Source organism: Dermacentor variabilis, chromosome 4 (genome assembly GCF_050947875.1).
Source record: "Dermacentor variabilis isolate Ectoservices chromosome 4, ASM5094787v1, whole genome shotgun sequence".
NCBI lineage: Eukaryota > Metazoa > Arthropoda > Arachnida > Ixodida > Ixodidae > Dermacentor > Dermacentor variabilis.
In genome coordinates, this window is record NC_134571.1 from 116890987 (window position 1) to 116912376 (window position 21390).

The window sequence follows — 21390 nt, forward strand, 5'->3', positions numbered from 1 at the left end:
ACCGGAGAGATCATCACGCCGAGAGAAGTCGAGTATAGGCGTGACCGTTCGCGCAGCCGTGAGCGGGACTACAGAGACCGGAGCCGCCAAAGGGACCGCTACCGAGACAAGGAAAGGGAGCACCGCAGTCGCCACTAAGTGGCCCTCTTAACCACGGCACGGTAAGCATTAGCCGTGTTTCTTTTTCTGCTTGAAATTCAGTTCAGTACACGACTACGTACTTGGGTCTAACTCACTAAAGCATGACATGGGCGTTAGAATAAAAACCAAAACGGCCCTATAGGTTGTGACCTAATCCCTCCCCCTTATCATGAAACCTTGTTTCCAACTTCGGACGCTGTGTGTCGCCATACTACAGGTGCTCTTGCACGCGCCAGATGCTTGTCATGACAAAATGAGGCTTGGGGCAATGGGAATTGGATGGAAAAATTTTATTTTTTCATATGAAAACAAATCGCCACTTCTTTCTTGAAATAGCCTGGTAAGGTAAGTGTACAAGACATTGCAATTTCTGGTTATGGCCATAACAAATTTGTTAAAGTGAAATTTGAATAAGTACATCTATTGTAAAAACCACTTTTCTAAAGCAAACCATAGTGTTCAGCAGAAAGAAGCATCGTGTGTTAGCTAGAGCTTTGGTAAAATACCACGCACTGAGCTCACAGCATCAGAGGGAGGCTTTGCTTAGCGTGCTTTAGTCTTGAACCCTTTCTTGACTGGAGGCTTGAGACTAGAAGCAAAAAATAAAATGAAAATAAAGTACGGAACGTAGTTTCATCAGCTGTAGGACGAAAAGAGAGAGAGAAAGAAGAGGACAGTGAAATGCACAGATTTGGAAAGGAAAGAGCCATCATGCAAAGCACGACACCCACCTAGAATTTCAACTTGTGACGGCAATGAAGCGGTGACCAACAGATTGCCGGACTACCGATGCGCTGATGATGTGTCCGTAATCGTCCAAAATCCCAACATTCACTTGGATACGGTAAGTGCGGAAACTCCTCAGACTGATCTGCAAGACAAAGGAGGGCAGTTTCTGGTGTTGAGCTTTTAGTTTGGAGTGGAGAGGGGAAGGCCTTGGTCTAGGGAACAGACTGCATGCTTATTTTTCATTACTAATATGGCATACATATTTACAAAAATAAATTGACTCGCGGTCCCAGCCTTGTGAAAGTGGATGTCCAGCACAGCTGTTGAAAACCACCACTGCAACTGCTAAGGGGGTTATGCGATGCTTTATTGCTTTAGAGTAATGGTAATTGTGAGAGCACGCTGACCCCAATGCGGTGCTGCAACAACATTGAAATCATTTGTTAGGCTGGTTCTTTTATATACGAAAGGCTAGGAACGTCGCTCCTCACGTTGCATGCTGCCATCACTGTGGCAGCTTGCGCAACAATAATCGTTACCGGCAAATGTTTGCAGGGAGCGCTACGTGCTTCGCATTGTTGCCAGGAGCGCCTTATCAATTATGTGGTTTGGATGATAGCTTTGTGCTTTATTTTTCTGTTCCAGTCATTAAGCTACAATGAAGAGGAAAGTCATTTGGGGTATGTTAGCAAATTACCCTCCACCTATGCCAAGAATTGAAAAACGAAGCCACTCTTGCCGCGAGAACGCCAGCATGGTAAGCCTGTACAGACGCGCAAATGAAAGACTGCTGGTGCCGTCGCCGTGAAGCGAAACTCCTGTACCAGCCAGCAGTGACGTCTCGTCGAACCTAGTTGTACTTCTGTATGTAAAATGGTCTGTGTTGTATCCTAGAAAAGTCAACTTTGGAAGTTTCAAGGATTTTTGCACAACCGCAATGGCCGAAATCCAAAAGAAAAATTATGCAGATCCCACGTACTGTGGGAATCGATGTAAGCGAAGCTTACCGTGCTGGATGCTTTGGTTGACGATAATTAGTGGTGGTGTTGGCAGCTAAAGCTTAATTTCTTCAACATTTAGGCTACCACGAGAGGGGCTTGTTGTCAAACGTTACCTTGCAGGTACCACTGCTTTTTGTCTGCGTAGTACATAGAACGCACAGGGAGAGGTGTTTACTTGCGGCGTTGTAGTGTGCCGTATTTTATTACCTCTGAGAGGGTTGAAGGTTGTCATTTCCTCACATGGCACATCGCATTCTGGCAGAACTATAAAACTTGAATTGGAGTATGTGGCTGTACGTTCCGGAACCAGACTCGGACAATGAGGCAAGCCGTAGTGGCGTACTTCGGTTTAATTTTGACACCGTGATGTTCTTTAACGTGTCCCAAAATCTAAGTGCAGGTGCGTTTTCTATTTCGCCCCCGTCGAAATGCGCCTGCCTCGGTTGGGATGGAATCCACGACCTCTAGCAATGTCATTACCGTAAAGCTATCGCGGCGGGCACAGAAGTGTTGATTTGACGTTCGACTGCTTCCGTAGTGTCTGCTGGACTCTGCGGTGCGCGTTAATTAAGACGGCTCTGCTTCTGCATGCCCTGCTTAAGTTGCCCGCTTGACATATTTGCATGCAGTTTATTTTTTTAGAAATAGCAGCAAGGTACTGTACCGTACCAATTATTTAAGCGTGGCCCGTTTCCCTGCAACTGCTCTCCTCTCCCCTCTCGTATACGGGAACTGCCTCTTCTCCCTTTCCTTCCCTCTACAGTCATTTCTGCGTCCCCTCTGGCCTGCAGAGGGGACGCGGAGGGAACGCGCTTCAGTTTCTGGTAGGCTTCTGAGGGTGCGTATGGATAATTATAGTTGTCAAGAGGCTAATGTGGCGACGACCAGGGAGCTCCAGAAGGCACCGTGCGCATTCGACTCGGTGGGGGGAAAACGCGTTTCTCCCGTCGCCTTTCCCCTCTTACTCGCGAATCTCATGCACGATCTGAACCACCCCTCGACGCGGTGTGCGCGACAGCAGCAGTGGGAAAGTCGAAGGAAGAGGCAAAGAAAGCTTCGCTATAAAACAAAAATCCGACGACACCCAATCACTTAAGAGTTGTGAATACGAATGCACTAATAAGAAAGGTTTAAATTAACATTACTATAATAGCAGCATTAAGTGAAATGGCGTTACCGTTCCGCAAACGAACTTTGCAGAAAGCGAGTTCTGGTATAGCGTAGCTTACGCGTGAGACGCTATGCCATTCCGCTTTGAATCTCGCATACATGGTCACCTAAGTGAATCTATCTGTGCGTGAGTCCGGAAAGCGCGAAAGTGGAAGCCAGGACCGCTTTATAATTGTGCTTTCCATGTCCGGCGATCTACGGTGAACGGTACAACCAGTACAAGCTGTCTACCATAGCCTCCGAAATATTCCAATCTCGGAGGTCATGTGCCATCGTCGCTCTTATCTCCCGACCCAAACGATAGGTGGCCCATAAGGGAGATGGGAAGAGAAAAAATAGAAAGTCAACAAAAACAATCTGAATACCAGGCAATTTTTAAACTTCCCTTACCGAAAACAAAAATCTAAGGTGTTCGTCATCCTAGAATTTCAAAATGCGCTAAATATTCCTGTCGGACAGCCTTTTGAATCATTTAGTCTAGTTAACAGGGGTTCAAGGCCTGCAAGTATTAGTCGTGAATGTATATATCGACGCTGCCAAAGACAAGAAGAATGGGCGTATGTTATGCCGATGTATATCGCCGAACCATCTTTGAGCACTGGCCACCACGCACTACGCTCCGCTAAGTTCACCGTTGACAACTTAACAAAATCGATGGCTGCCGTCTACTGATGACATACCAGTTTATATCAATTATGAGTGCGTTATTAGCGTTCCAATTCGGTGACGAAGGTTGCCCTTCCAAGACGACTAAAAGAAATGCTGGTTTCTTTTCCGGCGTGAACTTTCTGAATGCTTCTTTAATGGCCCGCGGAAGTCTGCGGTCGCCTCCGTAGTCACTTCATGAAAATCTGTGAATTCGTAATCAACAGTGATCTATCTTCCCGAGTCCTTACACCTTCTTATCCACTTCTTATACGAATTTTATCACTGATGTCAAACATGTATACTTTGTGCATTTTTTTTAGAAAAGACAGTGAAAGAAGAATGACTACAGACAACAGCTTTTGCCAACATATCAAAGCTTTATCTCGAATGGCGGCCAAATCAAGGCGCGGGAAGCAGCGTGTGGTTCTTTGGAACTTTTGAATTCATAAACGATGAGAATTATGCCCACAGAATATTCGATGACCACTTAAATTGGGCAACCCCAGACAACTACGATGCATTACACAGCATGCTCCAAAGACATTACACACAGGCGACACATGGACATTTGCGAAATATTAGGGGGAACCACGCTTATCTGCGGTGCTCAGTTGAGGAGAGATGTAGATTATCTGACACTCAGGGTTCTAGGATTAGCGAATATCTTTTGTAAAGCGTTGCGATATCTGCACGAATCACCGTGCCAGAGGTTTGAAGTCAGCCGCTCGTGGTTAAACCTACCCGCTCCCCCCCCCCCCCCCCCCGAAGGGACACAGCAAATAAGTTTAAAGTTGTAATATATTCTCTCAAAACTTTACTTTCGCCGAATTAGAGTGGTTTATATAAGAAATTCTTTTTTTGATGTTTCACTTTTTGAATGTCGCGACAGAGCCGCTGCAGTTAGTGACGTCACGCATTTCAAAATATTTTTCCACGTTTGGGCCGCTGCGGTTAAGTATTCGTTGTTGAAACTCCTGAAGTTCATTTTTTGGCCGTATTACAAAAGTATGTAGTACACCATCACCGATGAAATCTAGGCCCAGGCAGATGCCGTCAAATTTCATTTTCAAAATCAAATCTGGTTCGGAAAGTTCAATGCGCCATCCACCCCGGTTTTGCTCTTTGGCGTCTCTTCGGGTCTACTCGCCTAACACGATTTTTTTTTAAGTAAGAGAAACGGAATGTTCTAATGCAGCTCAGATTTTTTTACCTTTGGTGTGCCTTTAAGATCACTCCGAAATTATTTTTGTGCAAACGCAATTAGTCGGTAGGGCAGGTCATCAATGCGATCACCGAGAGGCAAATTCAAGTGCGCTGCGTAACGCGTCTAATATTAGGTTTTAAAGATCTGCATCGCAGCATATCGCAGTAGCATCGTTCCGCACGTTTACACCCGTATCTGCTTACTCTACGTGGAGTATGTGAGCGATGTCACTCATTCTAGAGATCGATGTCTGACTGGCTTTCCACACGAGGTCATCGAGAGTGTTTCGAATAATGCCGCCTACATTAGGCTTATTTTCAATGGCACACGTATACACGCACAGTAACTAGTGCGCCTTCGAAAAAAAAAACACACAAATGCAATATATGAAGAGGTTTCTTTAAAACAATGGCGCGCTTCAACCTGAAAATGCATGAGGATCGATCGTCTGCTACAGCTTGCGACGAAAGGAGTTGGGGCATTGAATTATAGCGGGAAAGCGTTCCGTACGACAGGCGGAATTCTTATCGGTTCCACAAAAATTGCATCGGAGACCCTTCGTTCTACAGTTGTAAACCTTTTACGAGTCTCAGGATGGACATCTTTCAACGATACGTTGAACCCTCTCAACGATACGTTGAAAGGGATTGACAACTGACCGGAATGTGTTGTGAGACGTTGATGGAAATGAATTTACCATGACTTACAGTGATAGAATCCAGCACGCTGTTCGCGATTTAATTAGGGATTATAATTTTAATTTGGCAATGGAAGTCTGAAAAACCAGTAAGTGGCGAGACCTGGCGCTGAAATCAAGGTACTTCGGATGTATTCTGCGAGTAAGTCGTACAGTAAGCACATAAGTCAACTGTTATTAAGTACAGCATAATTCTTGCTTAAAGTTCCAGTTAATATATGGCATTCGCGCAGTATTCTATGCTTCGGGGAGCAAGACGCACGCGTGGCTACGGCAACACGCTGAACACCGTATCACGTGCTCTGTTTTCCATCCTGGCGTTAACAGCGCGAAAGGTAGTCGGAACACGAGACGAGAAGACGACACAACCATGGCGCTGCCGAAATAAGCGCGCACTTATTTCTGCAAATGAGGACGTACCTTTACACATGAATCAAAAAAGAAATAGTAATGTGTAAATGCAGCTTTTGCAGCACGCTTGTACACAACGTAACAAACTCACGTAATATATACATTGACATATCGAATTTGTCTACTTTCCGTGATCTAATGGATGCCGTTTAATACAGCCGTCATATCTGTTCTTGACGGAGAGCTATTAATTTGTAAACCTCATGTTTCTATTTTTTTCGAGCGTTCGAATTTTTGAAAATTCTTTCGACAAAATTCAGGCCCTAAATCGAACTTAGAACGAAAGGAAGCTGAGCTAGTCGCTATGGATTCATTATGCAAAAAAGAGGTGAGGCGTGCAGACAGGACACACGAGTAGAGGAGTGGAAGCAGAAGCAGCGTTCGTGTTGTCCCCTTCTCTACTCTTGTGTCTTGTCTGCACACCTCACCTCTATTTTGCCTAAATCGAAATTCCGCTTCCAGCAGTAACTAGAATTTAACTTTATCGCTCGGATGCATTAAATTTCATTAAAATCGGCCCAGAAGTTATCTCAGAAAAACATTTCTTTTTTTTTGCGTTGAACAGGCCGCGTTGGAGTTGGGCCCGAGCTAAAGATAACGCTGAGGAAACGCTTCTGCGCCGTCCGCCTTTTTCCATCTCACTTTCAACGGCCACCAGGTTGCGAATTTTGCAAGATTACTAGGTGCTGCGCGCTGCGATTCTCTAATACTTCGACAAATGGCTGGCGATTGTTTTCACGTTCGATACCTCGCAAAAAAGGCTTCTATGGAAGGTGAAGATTAAACATTACAATTACGTTGAGGCCAACGACTGCCTCGTGTCCGTGGGCAGTGCGAGTAAGCCTTACAAAAATGTCTATTAACATTATTTAGAACTTCTACCAACTTTCTATTTACTTTATTGACAGTCTATTTACATTTACATTCTGGTAACATTTGTTCATACACTGTCAAAATACTTCTTTCTTACTTTTGTATTAAGAATACTTTCAATACACAGTCAAAAGACTTCCTTCTTACTTTTGTGTAAAGAATATTTTAAATAAGCCGTTAAAATACTTCCTTCATACTTTTGCAAATAGAATATTTTAAGTGCCCCGTCAATATGTCTTCTAGCTTTCGTCTATATAAAAACTTCAGTACTGCGTCAAAAGGCTCGTTACTTTTGTGTAAAGAATGTTTTACTATACATCATCAAACTATTTTTTTTTCTGAAGAACATGTATCCTCAGTACGTGCACAGCTCGTACTGTTTGCCGAAAAATATTGAGAATGGGAAGTAACTTCAGAGTTTTTGATAATATTTTCTAACACACATTCATGCCCATATATGACATACTCAGGAATCAAGCTCTTTGTTTTAAATCGTAGCCCCAATCCAAGTCGGTAGCGAATTGTTGACGGAGTGCTACTAAAATGTTTAAAGAAATATGTTCGTAAACTGTTAGAACTAATCTTTTTAAAGGTTCTACTGGACTACGTGAGCGTGCGGTGACGTCAGCACACTCCGAGAAATTTGTTTGCGCTACACCGCCTGACCGGTGTGATAGCTGAGTACTGTGCAGGCCGCGCACCAGTTGCACAGCTTTATCCCCGCCTTGGGGCTGGTTAATTAAAAGCCCATTTACGCTTGAGCCGTGACGCGTGCGGTGGTGCAGAAAACAGCACATTTCGCACACTGGTTCACAAATTTTGGTACACACTGGGCTCGCACATGCAGTGTAAACCGAAATGTGTGTACCAGTCCGCGAAATGCGCAAATTTTCACCCGACCACATGCGTGCGGGTCGGCGGGGTGGTGCGGCGTGGGGCTCGAGCGTAAATCGGCCCTTACCACGTACTGCTACTGCAAGGCCACCAATTAGCTTTGCAACGAGGTAATCAGATCAGTGCACTCCGCGGATTAAATAGTACGCCCTAAGCTGGGACGTGTCAGCGCAGTAGCGTCGCGATATTTGTTAAAAAGAAGAAAAAGAGCCGGAACTCATGGTAACACGGCGCTGGAACGTTGTCGCTCAAATATCCAGAAGGCTGCAAAATACAGCTGCTGCTGAGTGAGCGCGAGTGTCGACCTGAGTAAGCGCACAGGTCGAACAGAAAGAAAAGCTGAACTCTGTGCAGGTAACACCTTTCTGTGAAAAAAGAAAGAAATTACTCTTACTGTATAAAAAAAAAATGTAGCTTTCTATGCGTCCCTGTCTCCTACCGACGGCCTCTGCATATTAAAGGTAACTAATAGGACGTTGCATCAAAGTGAAGGCAAAGTAACTATGTCAACTGATCTGCTTTACGGTGATGGTAGCTTGCTGCGTGTGAAAACAGATTGGACAGAAATAATTATGCACTCTTAGTATTCCGTGATTCCGCTTCACAATACGGTTACAAAATTTTGAGCTCCAACAAGGGGTCACCATGACATCCGTAATGACGGCATTCCGGATACCAAGAGCCAGGATATGAAAGGCCATGATTTTGCCGTGCTTCGGGCGTCTGAAAACTGCTAACGTCGTAGCCGCCACGCTTTGGACATGTATTTGACTATAAAAATACTACTACAATAGGCTTCCGCATTATTTTGCGCTGGGTGCCATGCAGCAAAATTTTTTCTTTGAAAGCGGCAAGCGCTAAAGGATGTTCTTGCGCAAAATAGGATAACAACATAATTTACCCAATATGACTTTAGTTTTCTATGTTTATTACATTTGTAGAAAAAAGGCTGGTTTTCAGAACAATATTTGCCTCGAAATATAAAGCTATACAGTCCCTAAAGGCACAACAAAATTGAGCCAGCTGTCTTGTCCTTTTATTTTTTCAACCTCTGCCACGAGGTACATTCCTCCAAGTGCAGTTCCGAGAAAGAGGTGCGCACACAAAAGCCGGCCACATGTTTCACCGAGAAGCGATGAATGTCTAGGTCTGAGTCAACCATAGCAAGGTGGGAGGGAGGGGGGCATGTTTCAGCGTAAAACGGGGCTTTAGTTCCGCGGGGGTCAAGGCGAAGCGGATGGATGGAAAGAATGTCACATGCCTATCTCGCGCATGCGGAGAAATTTGACAGTGGTCCGAATCGAGGCAAAGAAGGAGACCGTCCCAATCGACCGTACCACGCCGGCGTCGCAAACGAACTGACGGCGATTCTTCGTGATTTGGGAGAAGGAAAGTACGCTCAATTCTGTGCTGAAGAATTAGGCGTACTTGCCCTCTCCCAAATCACGAAGAATCGCGATCAGTTCCTTTGCGACGCCGGCATGGTACGGTCGGAACGATGTAGGTGTTTCGTCGCGCATTGTAGCAGCAATCTAGCTATTTTTGCTGCTGTTTATGCTTATGCTGTGTTGTGCCTAATTCATCGTTGCAAGCCAACCAGCAACGTGTTTGCGACGCCCACGGTGCTTTCTTCGTTCCGTGATGTGAATGTTTCTGCAGCTTCTCTGCCAGCTGCGATGCAGTGTCGCGTGAGGTAATTTAATATTGGCACTGTTCGTGTTTTAAACTGCACACTGCACAAATAGCGAACAGCGGTTCCTCAAGACAGCACTGCGTTGAAGTTTTATCTGTCTCCAAATTATAATAAAAGATATGTTTATGAAGAATGATAGAAAAGAACATATTATTTTGATGTTATTTTATTTCATCCCGGCCACGGCGGCCGCATTTCGATGGGGGCGAAATGCGAAAACACCCGTGTGCTTAGATTTAGGTGCACGTTAAAGAACCCCAGGTGGTCAAAATTTCCGGAGTCCTCCACTACGGCGTGCCTCATAATCAGAAAGTGGTTTTGGCACGTAAAACCCCAAATATTATTATTATTATTATGTTATTTTATTTCAGTTTCTTATGCTGCATTTTGGCAGGTTATTATGGCGCGAACAGTAACGACGTGAAATGTTTTAAGAACGATTTTCTTACATACTTGAACTATACCGCGTCATGCGGTTCGCTTGAAGTTGCTATAGACACGAAGCGTACAAATACTTCGTTTTCACAGCATTCGCAATGACCTAATGTCTGGTAAATATTGTCTGAACATGAACTCACTCTTTGCTCTTTCCTACTCTGGCTGTACAGGATGAGAGATAGTCAAATATTGAACGTACAATTTTATGGCTCACAATGACAGATGTTTCAGCGAACCGGTTCACAATGACATAGGTTGCACTGGTTAGACAAGTGCGAATGTGAAAGAAAATCGTTCGCACTTGTCTAACCGCTGCAACCTATGTCATTGTGAACCGGTATTTTTGGACACTGATATTTTGTTTTCGAGTAAAAATAAACGAACACGTCAAATTACAGAAGCGTTCCATATAATAAGGCGTGCTTAAAAATGCATCAGTCAGCCATTCGTTGCTATCACTGACAAAGAATTCGAATTCTTTAATACTGCTTCAAGCTCTGTAATCTGTTTATGTAAAAATAGATGACACGGACACGTTTTGCACATGCTCGGTGCAGCTAGCTGGCGCTTTTACGTTCTCTTTCCAAAAATAAACAGTTTTGAGTAAGCGCTCGCGCGCCCACCTTCTCTGCGTCACCATGAATAAACCATGTAATTGACTCTTTTGAGTGAGTCAATTATTTATGCAGATAATTGGTTAAGAAAACATTTTGAGAAACTGAATTTATTCAGGCCACAACATTGGGGGCTATAACAATAGTTTTAGGCTGTTCCCTTCTTTTCGGGAACGACCTTGCACACTTTCCTAATTTTAATAACACGTAGAAAATACAACGCAGCAAAGGATATGCATTGCAAAATGTGCCCCATCCTTGATCTCTCCTCTGCAAGTAAACAGGGATGACGGTTACAACTTTAGACTTCATGTGAACCTTGTTAAAAAGCTGTTCTATGTCTGTCGTGTGCTAACGTGAGCATTATGTTAACACTGACCATTTTGTTTCTGTGCAGGCTTCACCCTGCAAACATTCTGAGAGACATCAACTCTGAATGTAAAAATACATTATAATCGATGCTTGCTAGAGATAATGCGACAGCTGCCGTGCCGTAATAACTAAGTCACTAATCATTTATTATATTTTATTAGTTTCTGTATTACCTCTCTCAAAATACTGTGTAAATATTTTTGTGTGAATAAACTTCTTTTAGTGCAAACTTACATTTGTTTTCCATGTACATGCACCTTCTAGGTTGCATCCTGCCTTTTACCAACATGCTCACACATACTGACAAATTTTTACACTATATTACTAGGTCGTATGTGGGACAAATGTTACTAGAGGGAGAGTAAAACTTCAGTAGCAAGTACATAAGCACATGTAAGTAAAATATTGCCAGAGCATTACTACAGAGCCTAAAGACTTGTGTTGGTGGATGGTTAATAGAATGTTTACAGATCATATATGAACATGCTTCAATTGAAGTATGGTGGCCAATTCTTGATAGGATGACACTAGGGTTTATAAAGACATATGTGAATAGGTGATTGGTAGAAAGTTGGCAGAACGTTTACAAACATGATTCAATTGGAACAATGTTAATATGGTGTGTAATGAAGACCTGTTATTAGGGTATCGGTAAGAAGGTGGCAGAATGTTTACAAATATTCTGCAATTGGAAGAATGTTAATATGGTGTATAAATAAGGCCTTTTAATAGGGGATTTCAGGGAAGTCTTTCGGATTAGTATTCACCTAAAGGCATCCTCGCACGCATATACCATCGCGTTGGTCAAATTTCCAGGCGAGGTGTTTAGAGACCACTTCGAGTCTTCCGAAAAAAAAAAAGTTCATCAAAGCGCGCTTCTCCGTCCTACAGATAAACAATAAACCTTTGTCAGTGCGGTCTAGTGCAGAACCTCGTCCAATGTCATTGCGGCCAGAGATTGAAGTGGGCCTTCCTTCCAAAAAGGAATTTCCATCCACAGGACCCACATGTGCGTATTTGTCTTTTCGGAAGGGTGCGCGGGCCTCTTTAGGATAGGCATGCGTTGGTCCCACAAAACGATATGCGGCTATTGCGACATCACTACCGTTTCCGACTCCCTTTGAAGAAACAAAGCAGGGTGGAGAACAGAATATGCCAAAGAGCTACAGCTTACTGAAATCAACAAAAGACAGTCTTTGGTCCCTTGAATGAAGATAAGTATATAGCACGCATTGGTCCTTGCTCCTTATCTCTCAGGGATACATGCGTTAGGTGCAAGGAGGCGTTGCAAGTAACAAGATAACTATCAGACAAGCTCCGACAACTCGACGTGAGGTCCGTACACCGTTCAACCTATTTGTTACGTCACGGCGTCCGTTAATTAAGCCATATTCTATAACAGCGAAAATTACCGTAATCAGAGTTTCTTCTCCTAGGGGCATTTGGTCATGTGTGCCGCATTTTTTGTTAAACAAGATATAGTGACCAGCCAGAAATCAGGAAGGGGGGAGGGGAGTATTCTGTTAGGGTCCACCGAATGGACATGTCGATTTCGCCCACTGCTAAAGTTCTGCTTAGCTGGGCTGGAGTGCGCGCCAGAAGGAAACAGGCGGCTCTAGCCAATTCAGCAGCAGACGAAATGTAAATGTCGACTAGGTGGTCCCTTGTAGAATAGCCCCCTCCCCCAGGTATAGCGACGAGTATAAATATAAGAGCACGTTCCTCCCTGGGCTAACAAAATATCGTACAGGTAAGTACGGTAACAACTTGTAGCACTCGCGCCGTCATGTCTTGTTGACGGATTCCCCAAATGTCGCTGGGCCAGTTTTGAACGATCCCACACTGCACTTGAACTGAATATTTACGGCACTAGAGCTAGGTAAAACCCAGGGCCTTCTGACCAGGGTGTTAGTTCAAAGCGTACGCTTCTTTGAACTCGCTAAGTATTGTGCATCTTACGAACGGCGAACTAACTAGCAAGCGCGACTAAAATGGGGAAGCGGCGAACGAACTCTTACCGGAGGCGGGTTCGGGATATTTTTCTCGTTGGAGAAGAGCTTGAGCTTGGAAAACGACAGCACCTGGCCCTTCAACCAGCAACCAGGCCGCGGTGAATCCGGGTGGCAGTACTCACCAACTGCGCAAGTCCAAGGATACACTTTAGGGCTTAAATTCGCTTCGCCACAAATAGACATACACAAAAATGTAAAGAAAAACGCCTTTCTCGGGAGGCGGCGATAAGGCCGACGACGATAGCGTCCGGCTCAGACTGACCGCATTGGTGCGCAGTGGAATCCGTGAAGGTGAGCCAGGCCTTGTACTGCCAGTGATCCACCAAGTTTGTAATCCGAAACACAGGCGCTGGCTTCATGAACCTGCATGCGAGGGAGATAGTCGAGGCACGGTCATTTTTGACGAACACCATTGTCACGCGATGGATACGCAAGCACGTGTCGAAACGAGCAGCTAAAACATGATGATTGCACGATGCCATAGTGAGAAAGACATGAGCAGACAGCAATATACGTGGTTCGCCGCATAGGTGCTTGTTCCTAGTATCTGAATTCTGCGCTGCCTGTAGGCACGAACATGGGCGACTCAACCATCTTGCTCTCAGCACTGCTGAATTGGTTTAAACTGCAGGGATGCCTTCGCAAAATGAGAGGGATTATCGTTCGCGTCATTACTGTTCACTGTTTCTTTTTTCAGACCAGCATGTACACCACGATGTGGCATGTGAGGCTTCTCGGCAGGAACGCTAATGCGTGCTCGGAACGCTCATGCCAACAACGGAAGTCGGCACGCTGCCCTGTGGAGTGCGATATTGCAACGCTTCTGAAAGCGAACCGTTTTGAGATCACCCCCGTGCACTATGGCGCTAAACCACGTCGGCTGTAAAAAAGCACTCGCCTGCCCTGTGTGTGTATCAGCAGTTCCATCCTAGACAGCAGGAACTCGCGCTGGTTGACGAGGGTGACATGGGGAAGCTTGGCCGGCAGACTCTCCACGATCTCCCGATGCTGATTCGCGTTCTTTTTGGGAGGGAACTGGGGCCATTCGCTCCAGTCGTGAACCATGTCCGCGTGGTCACTAGGAAAGTCCGCCGGACGGACGAGGTTTGGCTGAATCCAGATCTGTGGCTCGCTTTCAACGACGACAGCTGCGGAGCTGGAAGTGGACGGCACGCTTTCGATGTCCTTTGACTGGGACGGGCCGGCCGGCGCGACGTCGCTGTTTCCGCTGTCACTGCTGGAAGAGCTGCTACTGCTGCTGTCGTCGCTGCTGCTGGTGCTCGTCGGCAACTTGCAACCGACTTCCATAAGCATGGCGTAGCCGTACAGACTAGGGTCGAGTCGAGCAGCAGCGGAGGTAGAAGCACGTCCCGAAGACTCCATCCTCGAGGCACAAGCGGAGTTGGCGGAGTGTATCGTAGGGCGCGCGACTTCAGTAGATCTGCGATGGTCGAGTAGCTGCCCTTTGCTGTGCATTGACTTGTTTTATGGCGTGCTCGAGAAGTGTGCTACTCCAGAAGGCCGGCGCGTATCTTTTTTGACTATGATGACGACCTTGAAAGTATTTAGCACGCGCGCACTGACGGGTTTGATTTGCATTGGTGCCCAGGGGTGTATAGCTCAACCCACTATGGTTTGTCGGTCACGCTTAGTTGGCTCTTCAACATGGGTGTGTCCTAGTTTTACGATTTTCTCCGGTTCTCGGGTAAAAAGGAAGTCATTGACCACGAAGGGTCATCGTGTTTTGCTCGTCATCAGAGGTCCTTACTAACACTGATCTACTATCTTTGTCGTTGAGTGAAATAATAACCGTATATTCTGATATTGTCTCCTCAATATCTCTACGCAAGCTTAGAGGCCTCTGGCCATGCGTCGTTTTTTTTCGATCTTTTTTTATTGGCATGATATAAGGAGATGTTGGCGCACGAATGCAGCGTCAGCTACTGCTTGGGCCTTGGATATGATATACATCGTACAGAAGCAACACACAGCAGAAAATAATATACAACATAGTTACAACAATGTTGCATTGTCACATGGAAGTCAAAATAACAAGACGAGGTTGCAAAGACGCACTTAAAGAAATAATGCGAACAGCGGTGTAACACAACAAATAAACACTCAAGCAACGATTCTAACTACGATAGTATCATATGTATACCTTGCCAATAAAAATAAATAATTCTCTCAAAAACATTTCTTCCGTGCCTTAATTAATAACAGCCAATTACGCCGCTGTCTTCCGGAAATGTGTTTAATTCTATTAAAGCGCACATCTGCCTAGCTTTTCTTGGTCATGGTCGTAATATATAGTTTCTTCAAATTGAAAGGGTCATGCTGTGAAGCCGGTAATGACATTTAAGTCAGCGTCTTGGTATGTTGTGGTGCGGGCATTCTAGTAGAACGTGACATGTGTCTTCGTCAAGAAAGCCACAATCACACTGAGGAATTTCAGATCGGACAATTCTGTGTATAAAGAGTGTTTTGTGTAGGCGGTGCACAGCTGTTATCCCACCACTAAGTCTTCCTATGTTTCTATCTAACGGTAATGAAATGTTGAATTCAATAAGCGGTTCAATATAAATCAGGTCCGAACTCTTGCAATATTGGTCGAACCACGTCGTTTTGCATATCTTGAATTATGTTGCTTCTAAGATCTGCGCTTGGTTTGCCTTTCTGTGCTTCTCGATTTCATCATAAGTTATATTAGCGTTATATGTTTTCATTTTCCCGCTTCAAAGAGACGTGAGCGCCGCCTGGGAGGCGATGAAAACTATCCTCTTTCGCGCCTCTCTTAAGGAAGTTATAAATATTCTCGCGCATAAGATAGCGAGTAGTTAAGCCGGTAATTGTTGACGATATTGCACGAGAGGATTGTTCGTTATTGAAGTACGGTACAACTCTTGCTGAAGTAGACGATTGTGTTGAACTAGTGTCATCTGTATAGGCATGGTATGTATCCTGGATGGCGCATATACGGGGTCATCATATCTAAGCTTTCTGGAAACGTTTTAACATAATGCCTGTTGCAGATAGCGTAATTCTCGTCCTTGAGCTGGAATATTCGAAGAGGCGGACATTACTGGAAGGAGACATCAAAGCACATATTAAAACAATTAACACAAATTCCCTAATAAACTTCATAACTATGCACGACACGTACTGCGATTTAGGAATTGAATAACGTTGCTTTTAAGATCTGCGCTTAGTTTGCCTTTGTGTGCTTCTCCAGTGCCTCATAAATTATATTAGCATTATGTTTTGATTTTCACGCTTCAAAGAGACGTGAGCGCCACCTGGAAGGATTCATTATGCAAACAAGAAGTGAGGCGTGCAGACAGGACACAAGAGAAGAGAAGTGCACAACACGAACGCCGACTATCAACTGAATGGATCACTGAGGCGAAAAAGAAAGAAGACACAAAACTCATCTGCGCAAGCTCAGGAATGGTAACACCACGTGTCAGTCGGGTACACGTGCCAGTCTACGTGAGAGATAACTGTTAAGGCATTTATTCTCTTCCTTATGTAAAGTAATCGAAGGCTGATTCACGCACGCACTTCCGCCATTATAGATATGCCATACCTCTACCATAAGACTCATATCTTCATTCTTATGCCTGTACAATATTGCGCATTCATCGAACTCTGGCGTGAAGTTACAATCTTGGCAGTATAAGGAAAGATTAGAAGGCAATCCACCGGTTAACGACCTCTTACGTTCCATTAGCCTCTGATTGATACACCGTCCTGTTTGCCCTACATAGAACTGGCCACAGCTAAGGGGAACGTTATAAACCACACCCATACGACAGTCAGTAAAAGTGTTGTTCTTATTGTGCTTCACTTGACAAATATCTGTTCGTTTTTTATTGCCTTTTACGTGGTCCTTTTTCCTCTGTACGGCAGCGCATATCTTACCTAGCTTATTGGGAGCAGTGAAAGCAACATTAACATCATATCTACTTGCAACTTTTTTAAGCCTGTGCGACACTGAATGAATATACGGAATAGCCACTACTCTTTTTTTGCTATAACTGCTTTCTGTAATCACGTCCGTCCCCCTCGAAACCGACTTCTTTAGGCGCTCAGCCACAGTGGCCACTGCTACACTAGGATAACCTGCTTCTAATAGGCGCCGCACCTGCGCATTAAAACTGGCGCTCATTTTGTGCATGCATGCAGGATCTGGTGAGAGAAGACTTAAGGCACGACATGGCAATTCCGTTTTTTACTACTTTGGAATGCTTGGATTGAAAGTTTAGCAATTTTTTATGCGAACACCCCCTGGCACGCTTCGGCCTCTGCGGCCCCAACCCACGGGCCGCCCTGCTTCCAGCTTTGATCCCTCCGCTGCCGCTTGGGTGCCCCGGAGATCCTGCGCCGCCTGCTTTTAAAAACCCCAGGTGCTCTCCTGAGGCCTCCGTTTGCCGGTTACATGTGCCCTCCCGGAGCAGTGCTTGTAAAGAATCCGATCTATCGTCGCGACGAAAAAAGCGACCCGCGACTTATACAACACCAGTCAGAACATTGTCCCTTCAGACACAGCGATCACCTTGGAAGCGGCGTCCGCGCCCACTGCATCACCGCGCGGGGGTCAGCCAGCGGCGGAGCGTATAAACCAACTCGACAGCACTCCGCAATGCCTGCGTGTCTATAGGGGACAAACGAATACAACGCGCTCTAAGAAACCTCCTCCGTCTATAGTGCCCAGGCTGAGTCATATATTCAAGGAGCAAAAGCCCCCAGATTTTCTCTGTCCCACCCGCTTTTACACGCGCCTGCGCAGAAACGTCGAGCTCCGTCAAAAGTGCCACGCCCCGCTCTACCTACTAGCAATTCTAAAAACGCTGCCGGGTCCCCCCTTAATGCTTACAAATTTCGGGCAAGAAAATACGTGTAGCACATTCCCGGGAGCCTCTATAGATTGCATAAATATAATTTAGCAGGCTATCAGTAACATAGATGCCTAGAAAATCGAGATAGAATCAAACCTCATTAAGACGTAATCAGCCGGGATCGACGTTTAGGGATGCACGAAACGATGTACAAATTAGTCGCCAATGCCAGTTTAGAAGTTACTTACCGGCCGGAAAAGAACTACGTCACGATGCTCTCAAACGCACACACGGCAGGCTTTATTTGTGGTTAGGCAGCAAAAAATCGGCAACCTTCACTTGCCGCAGTGGTGGCGTTGCCACGACACCTTCGAACTCGGTAAGGCCGCGGGCGAGTTTGTCCACGAGGCCCCGCTTCTGTGCGAAAGCTCGCATGACGCTCAAAGCACGCGCCGCGTCAGATAATGAAGTGCCGTAATCCGCTTTCACATCGCGATCCACTTCACATATGAAGATTGGCAAGGTGCGACGGTGGCAAAAGTGTCGCTATCCGAGAATTCTGCGGATGTGGACGTCTTGATAATCTTCCGCAATGTGGACGTCTTGATAACATCAACACGACACGCTGCAGCAAAGACCGTTAGAAACCACGACGTAGCTATATACAACCGCAAAAGCACTGGCAGAATGAAGAAAAAATTCATGCAGGAACTTCTCAGGGAGTTGTCTAAGTATGCGTAACCATTGTGGCACTTGCTCATCTCCACGCATGCAGGTGTCGTTATCAATGTTATGAAACTTGATCAGGCCAGCGCAAACAAACGACAGCGCTGCGGTGACACGAACTGGTGCGGACGGCAGCGCAAGGTGCATTGATGACGCAAGCAAAGTACTGCGTGCATGTGGCGGTGCGCGGTGCGCTGATGATTTTCTCATCATTATAAGCCGTTATCGCTCATTAGCGCCTTATCCATCCGCATCGAGCCAGTATGAACCGTGATCACACGTACACCCTGTGGTGCCTGCGTATATGGCATCACCGCGCGGGCCCTATGTTGGGAACGATCTGCGATGCAGACAGAGAGTGCTGACTACTAAGAGCTCTCTGCGCTTGATTTCCGCCGATGCGCGCTAAAGAGAAACGTGCGGGTCCACGTATTGAAAGCGATTTGCGAAAGGCGCAGGTAGTGGCTTGAGCCGAGAGCTTCGCGAGCGCTGTGTTCTCGCCGCCTTATTGACGTTGAAGCTACAGGCGGCTTGAAGATACAATCGCTTGCTGCTGTGGGCTTTATCTTGAAAGCGGTCGTCAAGGGCGGAAGGGTGGGACATTTTGCTCGTTGGGAAAGCATAGAAATGCCTATGCATTTGAAACAAAAAATGTGCTTCTGCGCAGCTACTACGTGAGTTGAATTGGATTTTGTTCGACAGCGAATTCGCAGCCTTACCAGCAGCTTCTTCGTGTTACAGGAAGCCAGTCTCGAAGGCCGTGCTTTTGTGCGCTGCTAAGCTGTATGAGCAGGAAATACGTCATGGTGGCCATGTTTGAACGTCACTATCGGTGGCGGCTGTCATCCGGGTGTCGCAGCTCGAGAATCGAACGTCTGCGCACATGAGATCTTGCCGATTTTGTGTCTGTGCGTGTAGAACAAGAACAGGGTGTCTACCAAGTTGACATTTCCAATTTCCCTGAGTTTTCCAGGTTTTCCCTGAGGGCCGTTGCATACTTCCCTGAGTGACGCAGAACTATGTTTCATGTCAAGACGTGCTGAAACCATATCGCCTGATGCTGTCACTCTCTAGTAAGCACATGAAAAAAATAAAAAAGCGACTTAATCCAATTTGAATACTAAGGAGTAGTGTTTATGTTATTCAAAAAGAGAATAGAAGGTAGGGGTTAGTAAAATGCACAGCAAATAAAGTGTCTTCGAAAAAAATTGCAAATGAAGTCGGACATTCACAAATACGAATAAAAAGCAGATGCACATAGAAGCAAATATATTCGAATATGAGCTATTTCTATCAACTGATAGCAAGCTCATGCAGTGGTATGAGGCCCGAACTCTGTCACAATTGAGATTCTCTCTCAACAGCTCGTAAGTCAACCTCAACTGTCCTGACACACTCTCAGCCCGCGCACGACGCCCGAGTGTTGTGTTTCACTGCTTTAAAGAGTTTATTTTGGTTTGGATGAGGGACACGGGCATCTCGGCATCAGCCAAAATTTTGTTTTTTGAGCTCAAACGTCTTCAAAACGGCGGCAGCAAGCTTCCTTTCCCGTTTATTCCTCAATGCATACATCATTTCTGTTCTTGTCCTCCTTCTGCCACTCGTTCACCCCAAGGACTATCTGAAGCATCTTGGCCATTAGAACTCCCTAGGGGTCGGGAAAACGTTCGAAAAATCGGCCAGCTGGAAAAAAATAAATGCGTGTCATTTACTGCCTTTAAGGGCTCAAACCGCGGCAGGCACGTTCGAAAACGCTCTGAAGGCCTGTCGGTACACATATTAGGCATATCGGCGCTCGTACTGTGTCAGGAAATGCAGGGTGCGCGCGTGTATAATTAAGGAATGCGTACATGTGTTCCGTGCCAATAGCCCCTTCTCACGCTTGTTATGCTTCACTGCAATACTTCTGCGTATGCTTCACCATGTAACATTTCTGTACAGAGGCGAAGCTGACTTTCGGGAACCGGCATTATGCAACGCACCGTGTTTTCCAAGTTTCTAAGCCAATCGCGAGGACCACAAAGGTGGAGTTCGTGCCATTGCTGATAGCAGCTAATTCTTTCAATAAAAAACTCGGCATCCAACGGCAAGAAGCTTCATAGCGAACGTCGAAGCAGCTAGGCCTAGCGTTGCCGCAGTGGTGGCAACGGCTGCCAGCGGATCGACGTGCGAGAGTGCCGGTTCGAGGTGGCGAAGTAACCAAAACGACAGCAGTGGTACCTTTGATTATTGCCGTTTCGGACCCACGGTCACGGCAAAACGTCCGGAAAATCGGACGGCGAATAGCTCTTGCGTCCGAAATTTCACACGTTCTGATACGTTGACTCTATGGCTTACGTGGCGGTGCCGCGAAGCCGTCCGAATTATCGGGAATCCAGAAAGTCGGTCGTTGACTGCACACTGGCAACTCCTCCAGCCGACGACAGCGCGTCAAAGACGATTCATTACGATTCCTGTCTGTTGCTTGAGCCAGCATTACCGCGGCTTTCGACCCTTTCAATAAAATTGGCGCTAATTTTCCCTGAGAGAGGCCCAAATTCCCTGAGTTTTCCCTGACCTTTTCCAGACTACTCAAAATCCCTGAGAATTCCCGTTTTTCCCGGTTGGTAGACACCCTGAAGAAAGAAAATAGTACGCACGAAGCGACTATACATACTGCTTCAGCGGTCACCCAGTATACATGGGGTTCAATGGTCTGGGTGGGGGAATCTTCGTGACTATATTTAAACCGCAATTACATATTATGGGGAGACGTGGGTTCCCAAACCAATTTTGTTAATTTTAGTGTAAGCTGGATTATATTTAACAGTATCAGTATTTTCTTCTGCTGATTGCTAATATCTAATTAGATTTTGTATATCTGCATTAGAACAAATGATGCAAAGTTTTTAATAGAGAAATTCAGTCAATTTCTTACGGGACTTTTCAA

The 21390-nt window shown here is 45.5% G+C and overlaps 1 protein-coding gene across 1 annotated transcript; it reads right to left on the reverse strand.

The window, feature by feature from the left end:
- Positions 1-439: 439 nt before the first annotated feature.
- Positions 440-13338, reverse strand: LOC142577894 (uncharacterized). Its single transcript, XM_075687326.1, has 4 exons — positions 13160-13338; positions 12904-13022; positions 873-1012; positions 440-730 (listed from the first exon to the last, which is right to left on the reverse strand). Exons 1-3 carry the CDS (start codon positions 13308-13310, stop codon positions 881-883), a joined length of 402 nt encoding a protein of 133 aa, XP_075543441.1. The 5' UTR covers positions 13311-13338; the 3' UTR covers positions 440-730; positions 873-880.
- Positions 13339-21390: the final 8052 nt, after the last annotated feature.

Coding starts and splice junctions, on each gene's coding strand:
- LOC142577894 (XM_075687326.1), bottom strand. CDS start 13,310: ATGGTGTTCGTCAAAAATGACCGTGCCTCGACTATCTCCCTCGCATGC. Junction 13,023..13,159: donor TTCCACTGCGCACCAATGCG/GTCAGTCTGAGC, acceptor GGACTTGCGCAG/TTGGTGAGTACTGCCACCCG. Junction 1,013..12,903: donor ATATCCCGAACCCGCCTCCG/GTAAGAGTTCGT, acceptor TTTGTCTTGCAG/ATCAGTCTGAGGAGTTTCCG.